Source organism: Anarhichas minor, unplaced genomic scaffold, assembly GCF_050575085.1.
Source record: "Anarhichas minor isolate MPS153535 unplaced genomic scaffold, ASM5057508v1 ptg000054l, whole genome shotgun sequence".
NCBI classification, from domain to species: domain Eukaryota; kingdom Metazoa; phylum Chordata; class Actinopteri; order Perciformes; family Anarhichadidae; genus Anarhichas; species Anarhichas minor.
In genome coordinates, this window is record NW_027466500.1 from 3,471,223 (window position 1) to 3,484,714 (window position 13,492).

The 13,492-nt window shown below is 40.1% G+C and overlaps 4 protein-coding genes across 6 annotated transcripts in view; 3 read left to right on the forward strand and 1 right to left on the reverse strand.

Moving 5' to 3' along the window:
- cep170aa (centrosomal protein 170Aa) overlaps positions 1 to 2,781 on the forward strand; it is a 38,804-nt gene extending 36,023 nt beyond the window's left edge. For both annotated transcript variants that reach the window (XM_076075735.1, XM_076075736.1), the window contains one exon: positions 13 to 2,781. In XM_076075735.1, coding sequence (XP_075931850.1) covers positions 13 to 344 — 332 coding nt within the window. In that variant the 3' untranslated portion in view covers positions 345 to 2,781. The remainder of the gene's footprint in view (positions 1 to 12) is intronic.
- An 891-nt stretch (positions 2,782 to 3,672) lies between these two features.
- Positions 3,673 to 5,696, reverse strand: hint1 (histidine triad nucleotide binding protein 1). The gene is made up of 3 exons (XM_076075737.1): positions 5,548 to 5,696; positions 4,202 to 4,306; positions 3,673 to 3,985 (listed from the first exon to the last, which is right to left on the reverse strand). The coding sequence occupies exons 1-3, from the start codon at positions 5,656 to 5,658 to the stop codon at positions 3,821 to 3,823; spliced, it is 381 nt and encodes a 126-aa protein (XP_075931852.1). The 5' UTR covers positions 5,659 to 5,696; the 3' UTR covers positions 3,673 to 3,820.
- Positions 5,697 to 5,781: 85 nt separating this feature from the next.
- lyrm7 (LYR motif containing 7) lies at positions 5,782 to 7,670 on the forward strand. The gene is made up of 5 exons (XM_076075782.1): positions 5,782 to 5,825; positions 6,053 to 6,125; positions 6,272 to 6,342; positions 6,949 to 7,030; positions 7,196 to 7,670. The coding sequence occupies exons 1-5, from the start codon at positions 5,808 to 5,810 to the stop codon at positions 7,264 to 7,266; spliced, it is 315 nt and encodes a 104-aa protein (XP_075931897.1). The 5' UTR covers positions 5,782 to 5,807; the 3' UTR covers positions 7,267 to 7,670.
- Positions 7,671 to 7,989: 319 nt separating this feature from the next.
- dync2li1 (dynein, cytoplasmic 2, light intermediate chain 1) lies at positions 7,990 to 13,091 on the forward strand. 2 transcript variants are annotated; one of them, XM_076075794.1, is made up of 13 exons: positions 7,990 to 8,116; positions 8,211 to 8,334; positions 8,453 to 8,487; positions 8,809 to 8,878; positions 9,065 to 9,153; positions 9,244 to 9,430; positions 9,532 to 9,600; positions 9,845 to 9,922; positions 10,120 to 10,199; positions 10,282 to 10,352; positions 10,473 to 10,570; positions 10,991 to 11,086; positions 12,637 to 13,091. In XM_076075794.1, the coding sequence occupies exons 1-13, from the start codon at positions 8,103 to 8,105 to the stop codon at positions 12,697 to 12,699; spliced, it is 1,074 nt and encodes a 357-aa protein (XP_075931909.1). In that variant the 5' UTR covers positions 7,990 to 8,102; the 3' UTR covers positions 12,700 to 13,091. The 2 variants fall into 2 exon arrangements, with proteins under 2 accessions (XP_075931909.1, XP_075931910.1); XM_076075795.1 differs by having other exon boundaries at positions 10,994 to 11,086.
- The last annotated feature ends 401 nt before the right edge of the window (positions 13,092 to 13,492 follow it).

The following is a 13,492-nucleotide window of genomic DNA, read 5'->3' on the forward strand; positions in this document are numbered from 1 at the left end:
TTTCTGTCCCAGTGATCAATGTAATGGTGGACCCAGATGGGACTCTGGACGCCCTGGCCAGCCTCGGCCTGACCAGCCCCACCACCCCTACAAAGCCCCAAACCGCCAAAACAACCTCCACTTCTGCCACCAGCCCAATGTCTGCTCCCTTAGCCAAAGAATCCCTGCCGGCGATCCTTCCCGGACCTGCAGGATCAGCAGCCTCCGCCAGGGTTCAAGCTTCCTCTGCCAGCACAGAAGAGACTGCACGAGACCCCGGCGTGAGTCTGGGGTTAACAGGAGTCGGAGGACTGCCCTTCAACCGCATATGGCCGAGCGGAGAGGAGGCCATCGCGCAGAAGTGAACAGAAAGTTTCCCTGAACTCAATGTTAAGTGAATGAACAGGAGTCTGGATTGGAGTGCAGGTGGCTGGTGATCAGTGTTCGCAACAACGAAGCGTCTGCTGACCACACCAGTCTAGGATTATGGGTATAATATAAACACAATTTAGCTGAAGTGTTACCAGATCTGGTCGGTTATGAAGTGCTTCAACTGACCCAAACCCCCAACTGATGCATCATGGATATACCCTCAACGTAAATTCACCCTTGAATGATTTGGATAGAGTCATGTTATGAGTTTTTCAACTTAAACCTGACTTCCTGATGGACAGAAGGCGTCCGGGCTGCTCTCTCGGTGGACAGATCTCTGTGGTTGTACAGTCTCCACTCTTCTCTAGTCTCCTCCTCTTGCCTTCTCCATGTGTCTGGACCCTAACCTACACTAAGGACATGCCTTAAAACACATCCTCGATAGTAGCAGACCTCGTCCCCTCAAATAATATACAGAACAGCTTTTAAGACTTTAATACCGTACTTTCAGACAAACAGAATGCATTGTAAAATAACACTTGGAAAATATGTTCTATTTACACTATGATGAAACACAGGACACTGCAGTGATTTATTAGCTCTTGTTGAGTACAAAGAGTATTTCAGCAGCCTTAAGTAACCACTCTGACAAACCACGCAGTCATACATACATGATTAATGCCTAAAACGGCTCATAAATCAAGCAGAATTTCAGCTGTTTTTCATAACTCTAACCGTCCATTGATGCTTCTCTGAAACTGACTCTGTTGAAAAGGATTTGTAGTGCCTCCCCATCTCTGTGCTCGCCTATTTCTCTGTTACCCATTATGTTTTACTCTCTGCCTCCCTTCCTGTCTCTCCCCAGTAGTTTGGAAAAGTGTTTCACTCCAGTAGCATGTCCAGGACGGAGCTGAGAGCTTTCTTCCTGCAAGTTGGTGTCTGTGTTGATCTTACTAATACTGAATGCTAGTTTTAAACAATAGTTAACAGCCTTTGGGAAACCAATGTTGAGACAAAATATTCACTTACCAAAGTTAACAAGTTTGTTGGTATTGCCATTGTTAAACAGTTGAGCCATTTTGAAAATTCATCTGTTGTGCAAAAGCCTGGGAATCTTTATTTCAAAATGTGGCAGTTCATCTTCGATGCCTCACCCTCTGCAGCCCGCCCGTCTTCTCCGAATGTCAAGACCATTTTTCATTCATTATAATGAAACGCTAGCTTAATCATTGCTGCCATATTGTTTTTGATCCATGTGACATGTGCCCTGAGCTATCTGCTACAGTGCATCCACTCAAGTGTCCTATGATTTCCAATTGGCTTTTTTTATCCTGTTTCCAGTCACGGCCGATGTGACTTTTTTTTTTTTTTAAACAATGAGCGAAGAAAATCTTTGAACTAAATATTTTTTAATATTTAGATACTGGTATTGTAGATATTGTAGACTTACTTGTTGATGCTTTGAATCGCCTCACACTACATTTCATTTCTTGGTCACCAGTTTAAGTACACACAAAACCTGAACATGCAAAAGCTGCTGGAATTGGTTTTAATTAACGTCTCGTTGAAAGGAGCGCGGGCCACCTACAAGGAGGCTTTGTTGTGGTTCAAAATACGTCTTTGAGGAGCGTCAGTAAGTAGACATGTACACATCTTTGAAAATATGCGACTTCATATCAGTGTATCTAGGTGCATTCTTCTATTTCCCCCAAGGAGAGACGTTCCAGCGTACTGATGCTGTAGTACTGCAGAGACCGGATAGTTAACCTATTTCTCATTTACTTCACGGGGACTCACCACTTTCTGAACCTCTCTTCAGCTTATAGTCTGTGTTCTAGAGTAAGACGACTTTAAAGGCAGTATATTAGTACTTAGATGCTAGTGAATTTAGGTACCAGAATACATGTTCATTTCCTTCTCTCTATACTGTACTGTACAATGTTTTTCAATTGCCTCAAAGTGCCCATTTTGTCTATGGACGGGCATCGATTGAAAGAAAAGAAAAAGACATAGTTGTCTTAAAAGATTTCTCTTATTTTGCACATCAGATTGTGGTGTTTTTCATTCAGACGTAGTGAAGAAGCAGTGAAAGGCTGCATCAAATGTCAAATGGTTTGACAGAGCATATCAGCAATGATGGCCTTGCCTCTCTGGAACTATTCTGTCTGTACAAACGAAGCCTCTAATCGTCCTTTTTTTGCTTTTCCTCCCCCTGTTTTATCAAAAGAAATGAAATGAGGGGACTGTGAATGCTAGGTACATGTTTATTTTTAAGTTACATGTGTCATCTGATCAGTGTTCTTTGTCATTTTTGTAAAGAAAAAACAATTTTATTTATTTTTTGTTTTATATTTTGTGGATGTTTCATGCATTTTATATTTGTTCAACTATCTACATTGTTTCTTACTGTTAATAAAACAAAGCCATTCACTTGTTTCTCTATTTTTATTTGACTGGGCGTTAACACTGTTTTTATATTATAATTCCTCCGGTATTCTGTTTAAAAATTAAACTTTGTCTTTATACACAAGCAGCCGATGTCAACACCACTGACAGACAAGGAACCGATATCTATTGATTCAAAAACTGGATTGCATTTTTTCTCCCACAATAACAACTCCCAACAGGGACTTTTTAAATCAAAGAAAAGGCAAAGAGTTCATTCAGATTGAATTTGAATAATTCTTACTGAATAAAAGAGCTGTCTAATCTCTGTGCTATTAATCAGGTCTCAACTGAAAATGCAAATGACTCGGCTACCCTTTTGTGACGCCTGAACTCTGTTAAACATTTGCATGATTAAGTGTTTCTGAGTCTTTTCACACAAATGACAACCATAGACTGGACACGGAGACTATTGATGTGGTATTACATATTTAAGCTCCAATGAGCATATTGAAACTATAGAGTCAGCTAAGTGCTGTGCTTAATACAAAGGATCAATCTTTATTTACTAAGGCGAGTGACTGCATGGCACCTTGGGTAGCACGTGGTAACGGATGACAAAGTGTATCTCACTAATGGAAAACTATAATGTGAGACCTACAGCAGCAGTTCTTTCACTGCGCACAACATACTGTTCACAGACCCACGATTTCTGTCTTCAACCGCAGTGATTCGATTTCTCATCGCAACAGTAGCAGCAGGCCAATTCTGTCTTTCACTGATACGCTTGCAAAAGACACAGCGGGAACGTGAGTAGCGGTGCTTGAAATCCAATATAAACATAATAAAAATATGCCACACATTTGAAGTTTTCTTCATATCTTAAAAAAAAAAGCCTAGTTTGAGGAATTTTAGATAAAGACAAACAAGACTCTCTGTTGTTGTGAGGTGCATTTTATTATCATTGCTGAATTTTCAGGTTTTGCTTGACTCTTATTTCCCATGACAAACTGGTTTAGTGGAAGTTAAACAGTACACATTATCAGACGTGAACACTGACGACAGGATGGGTGGAGACAGGAGGTTAACCGGGGGGCCACTTCATCACGCGTCCACCCAGGACGTGGATGTGGATGTGGTAGACAGACTGGCCTCCGTCCGGCCCATCGTTGACGACAATCCTGTAGCCTTTGGACAGTCCCGCATCTTCAGCACACTTCTTTGCAACTAGCATCATGTGGCCCAACAGCTAAGAGACAGATGTAGAATGAATGAGTGACACTGAAGGTTGAATACATACCTGTGTTTATAAGAATGAGCAGACAACCCCTGATTAACAATGTAGTGTTCACAGACAGCGTTGCATTGTGTAAAGGGTTCCATCTAGTGGTCACTGTTGTTGGACAAATCACTGGAAGTGGGGAGAAATTATTTTATGAAAACGAGGTCATACAATCACACTTACCTCAGCGTCACTATCCTCCGCTTTTGACAGTTGAACAATTGGCTTTTTTGGGACGACGAGGATGTGAGTGGGAGCTTGAGGAGTAATATCGGGGAAGGCCACACACTGAAATATAAATAAAACAAATTAAGAAGTATATAGTGCAATAAATGCTATGCCAAATTGTATTGTGACTTCCTCTTTAGTTGTTTGTGTGGTGGCTGAATATGTTTTGCTGTTGCATTTTGTTACGATGTTTTATTGGACTGTATTCTTTTCAAAGATCTTGCTGATATGTTGTCCACCTCATTTAAAGTATACTTTAAGATCTAGTTTATGGTCAAAGTGCAATTGTTCATTTAAATGCAATGAAATGCATCTTTCCCAGCTCTCTCGGCCCTTAAAACGATATATAATAAGAATAAATAAAAGACAACAACAATTTCTGTAGCTCGACACCAAGACTATGACAGCATGATGGGTAAAAGTGAGAAAGACACGTGGTACAATGTGGTTGCAAAGAAATTAAAAATGGTATCAATGTATGTTCCAGCTGAAGACCTCATGAATTCCTGGTAATCACATATCTCCCAAATAAAATCTAAATGATGTGTCTCAATATTACATTGTTTTTTAAAGCTGCTACTTGCCATTATGGACATCACACACAGTATTTGTGTATCTTTATGTTGCATTTGAGGGCTCAAAGATGCCACATTGTGTAACGCATCGTTTCACCCATTTAGACTCAAATGTGTGGTTAAATCCATTATAAACCAATAGACACAACACATAGCACAACACAAGCAGTGAAACCTTGTTTTTCCACTGTGTGAATTCTCGGTGTTGCCTTCTGCAGCCTTTGGTAACTCAAACACAAGCAGCTTCACATTTTCAGGGTTTTACTCACAAGTTCTGATTTCATTATCCAGACCACAGTAACAATAACACATGCACGCTCACAGTCTGTAGGGTCTATATCATTTAAAGGACCTGCTGGAGCAGCAGGCAGAGTGGACCGTGTCAACCTTTGGTGGAAAGCAAACTATCTGCAGATGCCAAGTGGCAGCAAACGCAACATGAGCAATACTTCACTTGTAAAATGCTGAACCAAAACTAAACCATGGATAGGATTCGTTTAGCCAGTGTAGTCTGAGAGTAAACTGTGTTTACACAACCGGTTTTGGTTTGGTTTTATTCTGTGATAAACTACCTTACATATAATACACGTGTCCAAATTACAGTAAAGTAGCAGTTTCTGCAAAGCTAGCGCAGAGCTAACGTTAGCTGAACGTGTACCTGCAAGGAGCAGTGCGACTTATTGCGGCGAAAAAGTGTGTTTATGAGCGGACATGTTTGGTGCATACCTTGTCATCTTCATAGAGCAGTTCTACGGGGATCTCTTTGCGTATAATCTTTCCAAATATTGTGTCTCCGCCCGGCTGGGCAGCCTGCGCCTTTGCCATTTCATCAGCCATGTTTTGCAGATGAGCCGCCTGTCAGCGCCGCTGTTGGCTTCGTGATACTACAGCGAACGCTCATTGGCTACAAAAAACGCGTCATTTCATAACTCTGTGCTGATTGGACGATGTTAGTTCCAACCCGGAAGTGAGCTAAATAAGTCAAGATGGGGACTCGTTTGAAGGTGAGGACGGGATATGATCATGCTTTATGAAAAATAACATCAGTAAAACAATGTTTCCTCTTCGTTTCTTTTGCTGGTTTGATTATAAGAATACGTGATTGCATGTTTTAGGGGGCCGATCGCTAAAACTGCAGGGAACTGTTAATTAATATCCACAACTACGTGTGTTCAAGAACAACTGTCAAGGTCCTGATGTTGCTAAAAGCTGAATGTCTGTATGATTGCAGGTCTTAAACGCGTTTAAAGCGCTGCACAGAACAAGGAGAACTGTATTCAAAGACGATGCCAAAGCGCTGTCAGGTGAGTTATGTAGTGTGTTGGTTTGATTCCCCGCAGAAGAACGTCGTGTGTTGGGTGATGTTTACCAAATCCTTTACAAACAGTAGATAACTTTGGTGCATGCTCTCCAGTATCAAATGCATTTCTATTTTTTTTTCTCCACAAAGCTGCAAGATTAAAGATCAATGATGAGTTCCGGAAAAACAAAGATGAAACGTCAGAAGAAAACATTGTGAAGGTACAGTGACAGTGCATCAGAAAATGACATGGTGTGTTTATGTATATTGTAATTTAATCAGGCTTTCAGTTATGAATTGAAGTAAATATGTGCATATTCCACTGTAATGCCATCTATTGGCTGGAGTCATGGACAGTAGACGATTCACTCCTAATCCTGATCTAAAACATTTCATATTGAGTATCTGCAGATAATCAGTCCAATTTAATGTGTTTTAATTATATTTTTATTGAATAATTCAGCTATACAGTCAGGGCTGTGGTAAGCATACAGTAAAACAAACAGATTCAACAAAACAGTTGCACTATCTTTGGAATGATAAGACTCTGTTTTGTTGCATGCAAGATAATTACAATAACTATGAATTCCTATAGTATTTTGTATAATATTTGTGGTGAAGAGTGTCAGTGTATATCTGCTGTGGCAGCACTGCAAAGGATTTCAAAAGCATCTCTGGCATGTTCATGTGCAGTTTTCAAGCTCAGCAGTACTTTATATTTATGTTTAACCTGCAAAAGATGCAAAACAAAAGAGGGGCCGCTATATATGAAGAGGGGCCCACTGTCTCATAATCTCCCCACACTCTTTACCCTTCTGCTATTACAGATGATCAAAATGGGCTCAGATGTGGAAGCTGTTCTTCGAGAGGGTGTGCTACAAATGGAACATGTTGGAGATAAGACACTCTGTATGTTGTTGTGTTTTTTTAAATAACATTAGTACCGCGCTAGAAAGTCAAATGTGTATGCAAAGAATATGCAACAGGAATCTTGATTCTCTCTAAATTATCACATTCTAATGATATGTCCTAATGTTATGTCTGCTATTTATTTTCTCTCTTTCTCCGTCTCAGTGCTTCGACCTAGAGAGAGTCTTCTACTAGAAAATGTACCCTATTGTGACCAGCCCAGGAGAAAGTCATGACAGAACATCTCATCGCATCTTTTTCATCAAAAAAGAGACTCGCTATCATCTCATACCATCCGTCTGCATTTTAAAGGATTCAACCCAAAACAACATTTCAACTTGTTCAGGATCTCATGAACAAAGAACATTTAAAAAAATCATCGCTGCATGAAGAAATACCTTGTTTTGATTCACTGAAGATCTCTGCTGTTCTGTTTAAAGAGGTCTCTGCTATAAACTGGATGTTGTAATTTCATGTACAGCATTTTGTCAAATGTAATTGAAATGTGTTTTCATTTAATTTGGGAGTTTTCGGCCTGTTTTGAGCTTGTGATTCAACTGAACTAGTGGGGAAATGTTACTTTTCTGCTACTGAAATGTTTTATTGTGTTCTGATTAAAGGGGAGTGTTCCCAGACTATCTCCGGTTTAACTTATTGTTCAACTCGCTAGAAATGATCGCTCAGGGCGAAGACCTCAACAACCCCTCAGGAAATGCATGGCGTTATACGTTATACAGTTGGTATTTTATAACAGAATTTGCGAGCATGAAAAACAACCAAAAAAATATTATGTTATATGCATGATGTTGATAAACGTGAACTATAATAGCTTAACTTATTTAATTATAGCTATACAAATCTATGCAGCATAAAAGCCTTACTTTCTTCCGATCTTTGCCTTTCTAAAGAATATAACTACTTTTCCCGCGACGCTCATTAAGGAGTAACCATTATTACGTCATCAAACTGCGCCGTTACTCTGGCAACGTTTGGTCGGGTTTCCCTCGGTGGCATCTAAGCTAGCTGTTTGTTAGCTTGTCAAGTTGTCAAACTTGTTTACAAGTCAAATGTGATGCCAAAAATAAGGTGAGGATCCGTTTGTACGCCAGTTTTCTCATTTGTAACATTATCATAGAGATAATAACATGCTTTGTGTCGCTTTTTGTGTTGTGTTTGTCAGCTCAGACACACTATGGGAGCAGGCTGCGGCGGAGGTCCACAGCCGAGAGGCGGAAGGTGGGGAAGAGGACGGAGGAGAGACGGTCAGCGAGAGGACCGTGTTTCTCATGGGGAGCAAGTCTGGGGTATGTTTACAACATAGACCCGATTTATATCATTTATTTACTTCTAATGGAAGCACCCTTGTCTTGTACGCTGTACGTTAGCTAGTAACGCTACGCCCACCTTTTCTTTTTGTTTCAGGGTAAAACGTCCATTCTCCTCAGATGCCTCGACAGGTGAGTGTGTGTGTCGTCTATCTTAAAATTAGCATCTCTAGCCTCACAATAATCCTCTTTGTATTCTGTATGCAGACTAATGTTTAAGACACATGCCAGTTATGAACAATAATGCTTTGATCATATAAAAGCTTTTAGCTTCATCTCACGGTCTTCTTTAACAGAGCCGATCACATGGCACAACAATGACACCTGTGCCAGCTACATTTGATAAACAAAACACAGCAAGATTAGGTTTCAAGCACTGAAAGTGAGTAAATTGATCTTCAAGCTTTTGCTTTGTTGTTTGACAACAATAATACTGTTTTTTTAATCCACCAGGGATGAACCATCCAAACCAACTCTGGCACTGGAGTACACTTTTGGCAGACGGGCTCGAGGACACAACATAGTAAGGAAGCCCTGTTAGTATTGGACACTTTGGGGGGAAAATGGGATAAAAACTGATAGTCCTGATCATTTGTGACCAAACCTACTGGTTTTCTATTACTCCAGTAAATACCTTATTTTTGCAGTAAATGCGAATGTGTGTACAATTGCACATACTGTGTAACTTGAACTTGGTTTCATCTTTCAGCCCAAAGACATAGCCCACCTATGGGAACTGGGAGGAGGGACCTCTTTGTCAGACCTGGTCCAGATCCCCATCACTGCCGTCGGCATCAGGTAGGTCACTATTCCCGAGGTCTTGTTGTCTCCTTTTTTTTATATATATATATCCTGCCAGATCACATGGTCCTTCCTGTCTTTTCCCAGGTCTCTCTCTGTCATCCTCATTCTGGACCTGTCTAAACCCAACGCCCTGTGGGGAACCATGGAAAGGCTGCTGCAGGCAGCACAACATCAGTTGGAGAAAGTCTCTTCCCAGACACAACAAGCACAGAAAGCCAAACACCAGGCGCCTGCTTATTCAGCAGCACGTGTGTTACCTAAAGACTATCCTGTAAGACCTCAGCTCATTACACTCAGTCGATTCATTCTTTTTATACAGTGCAGACATAAGATGGTACATGTGTCCTGTGTTAACTGTGACTTTGTCAACAGGACAGAGAGCTGATCAGTCCCTTTCCTGTCCCTCTGCTGATTATTGGCAGCAAATATGACATCTTTCAGGTAAATCTCATACTTCAATTTAAGTGTTATTTATTGAGGTGGCCTCCTGGTGGCTGAATGACATACATTTTATGATATTTGTTGACTTGTTATTGGTAGAACTTAAACGTTTTTTAGGCAGAGAAGTTGTTAAGAGGTCTGATGTGTTATAGTCACAGCTACATTGTTGTAACTTCTATGATCCTGGTATGATTTATGTAACATATTATAGACGGAGAGCTTTATTTTTCCATATGTGTTGCAGGAATTTGACTCGGACAAGAGGAAAGTGGTTTGTAAAACACTGCGTTTTGTTGCCCACTACTACGCGGCTTCTCTTATTGTAAGTGTGCTTTGATCGTACATGTAACATATTTACATTTAACATAACTTTTGATGAAAACATACTGCAATTTGCACTTTGTAATCTTTTTTTGCTTCATCTCACCATTAAAGTCACCCATTCTATCAACTGTTGCTGCTCCAATTATCTTTTATTTCATCGTTTTTCTCTGTTCCTGTGTCTCATCTTATCATCAGTTCACAAGTATCAAGTCGGAGAACTTAATGTCAAAAACCAAGAGCTTCTTCTCCCACCTGGCTTTCGGTCTGGACAGAGGGTGAGGAGGATACTGATTGTACACCAACCGTTACTGACATGTTATGCTTTGGTTTTAGTTGTATTTTCTATTCTTTGATCAGGAAAACTGTGTCCCTTGACTCCACTAAGCCTCTCCTCATTGCAGCAGGCTCCGACTCCTTCAACCAAATAGGTGAGTACAGCATCACTCGGTGGCCGAAAGCAGTAGTGCATATAGATGTAATTAAAATGCTATTGCACCTTCTGCCTTGATATTTGTGGATTGCTGAAAATAATGCTGGTATTGCTTTAGGTTCCCCTCACTCTACTGATGTGGACATCACATCTCTGCATGCCAAAAACCCAAAGGACCTCTGGAAGAAAGTCTACGAACGTGTCTTCCCCCAAGAGGTAGTTCATTCACCTTTGTCTTAATTAGTAACACAAAGTGCAGCTGATGTTTAAAGGTACAGTGTGTGGTATTTAGGGGGATCTATTGGCAGAAAACTAAGCATGTTTTACGTGGATAGTCACCTGAAAATAAGAATGGCTGTGTTTTCGTTACCTTAACTTTCTCGCATTTTTGTGTTTTATTGTTTTCGTGTTTTTGGTTTAGTTCTCCCAAACGGGAGAAGTTTCAATTGGGTGCAATCTGCAACCTCACCACTAGATGTCGCCAGATCCTACACACTAGACCTTTAAACACCCTCACACTGGACAATCATATTCACAGCATTCCTTCTCATAAATATGCATGTTTACATGAATAAGGACCTTTGTCAACTGTCCATTTATAATATATCTCTGCTCATCTAACTGACTTTGTCTCAGCAGAATACCAGTGAGCAGAGGGAAGTAAAGGATCCAGCCAAAGACCCACAGTACAGTGAGCCTCAGATTGATGCCATGAGAGCCCAGAAAGACCAGGTAGCACATCTTGACCAAACACATGCTTGTGTTGTATTACAGCTGCACACGTATACTACACACACGTATGCTATAGCAAAGCACATCATAAACTACTGCAATCAGTGTCATGACCCCCCATGAGTCTGCAGTTTGATGATCAGTCAGTGTTAACCAGAACGTTCACTTATCTGCGCTTTGTGACCCTGACCTTTGACCTCACGGTGAAGAGGAACAAGTATTGAGGAAGATAACAGATTAATAAACAGATTAAGAGGGAAATGAAGAGGAGTAGTGTCGACGATTCGATTTAATGGGAGTTCAGACAGGGTGACATTTCAGTGCTATAACATTTTCTGTTGAGTACCTTATTTTGGTGAATTGAGGTCCCATAAAAAACACAAATGGATCAACTGTTGCCTTCCACTGCCCAAATTAAGCTGAATTAAATAATAATTCAGACTTTATCAGAGAGACAGGTAGATCTGCTGTTAAACACTGTCTGAACACTGTCTTAATCAAGTTCAACGCTCTCGAGTAACCTTGTGTCTGTCAGCAGTCTGCAGCCGTGTTTCTGTCTCGTTAACAGGCTGTAATATATCCAGGTTATAAACTCAGACATCAGTGGTGTTCTTGTCGACCTGTCGTAGTGCCACTCTGGCACTTGAACTTTAGTAACCTCACAACGCTGTTATCGCTGACTGACTCACCTGATGCTGGTCGAACATGTATAGAGGAAAAGTTAGAAGACCCAGTTGCATGTCAGGGCACCCACCTGCCTGAGGTTGTGTACTTCTAGACCCAGTTTGTGCCTCTTATGTGTCATCATTACATTTACATCCTCAAACACTCTTCTGCCCATCTGGATAACAGAAATATTCACAGCGCATTGTGTGTATCATCGAGGTCTAACAAACGCTGTGAATACATTTCTTTCCCCAGTAAAACATTCTCAAAGCTGATTTTTCTTTGCATCCTGCGTTGTTTACATCCATGTTTATGAGAAAGCAGCTTTTTTTTTTCCTGCCTTTGCTGCATATCTTGGCACATTAGCACATTGGCAGGACTTTATCTACCTTTCTATATTGCACAAGTATGGCTGTATCAAAAACTAACTCAGAAGAACAGAAGCAACTACATATTCCTTTGTTACATTTTAAAATATGACATGAAGTCATTACTGCATTTAATGCAAAATCTCATAAAATGACTAAATCTAAGAGGTTTTCAATATTTCTGTTGAATCTGAGTTCTCCATTACATGAAAGTGTGGACCAACATGGAGAAAATGGCAAAATAGCCCAGTTGATTTGCTCATGATACAGCCTGAAATAAATTAATGTTTGGAGTTCTTGAACTGTTTACATATACTGCAGTGTTCATCTAAATGCATCACATGTTGCTGGTTTTACAAACATAATGTCATCTGTGCCATATATCTACTTTCATATGTCTGTGGAAGAGAACAAAACCTTGTTTACTATTATGAGTTTGCAGGCATTTCTGCATTATAGCGTGTGCACTCTACTTCAAAGATGTCATGTTTTTTCATCTCTCTTTGTGTTTTTCAGGAGTTGGAGCAGTATAAAAGGAATGCAGCTAAGTCCTGGAAAGGACTGGAGCTGGAGACATGAGAGAGAGCCAGCTTTATGGTCTCACACACACACACACACACACACACACACCACATATTGTATCAATGTAAATAGAGTTTACACTTTGCTTTATTTATTTCCTTTTGTGTCATTGTGTCTATTTTAAACATAACAAAACTACTTGTATAATGATGATGAAATGTTTTCTGAAAAAAAATAAACAATTTTACAATAAGCATCACTTCCTATTCCTGAAACATTACAATCACAATATTTAAAAAAGAAAAGAAAATACAAAAGTGACATTTTTGTGATGATACACAGCGGTCCATCATTTCAATCAAACTGGTGATTTATAGTTTACACTTAAGTTTAAACGTACCACTTCATATATACTTTTATATGAAAATAATTAACTTGACATCAGTGCAGATATTTACAGGACCTTATTTTTAATCTGTGCGGCCCGTCTCAGATGTTGTTTGAGCCCATTCAGTGTTATTTGGTGCTTTTTAGTACAAGGACCACTCGGTTATCTAGCTGCATATCAGGTGGTATAATGTCCGTGGATGCTGTACTGTACACTTTGCATCCTGCACTGGTATTGTTTGAGAAAACGTCTAATAGAAGCTCTCTGTATTCATCATTGCTCTGAACTTTATAATACTTCATTCTGTTAAAGTGCTGACCCGGAGATTTCCCTTGAATGTTGGTGGAGGGTGCAGCCACAGATGATACATGTTAGCAGGAGCCACAGTACTTCAGTATTCCTCTTCTCAGACTAACTTAATGCTGTAAATCTGTTTTAGATCTTCTCAACCAAACTCAGTTC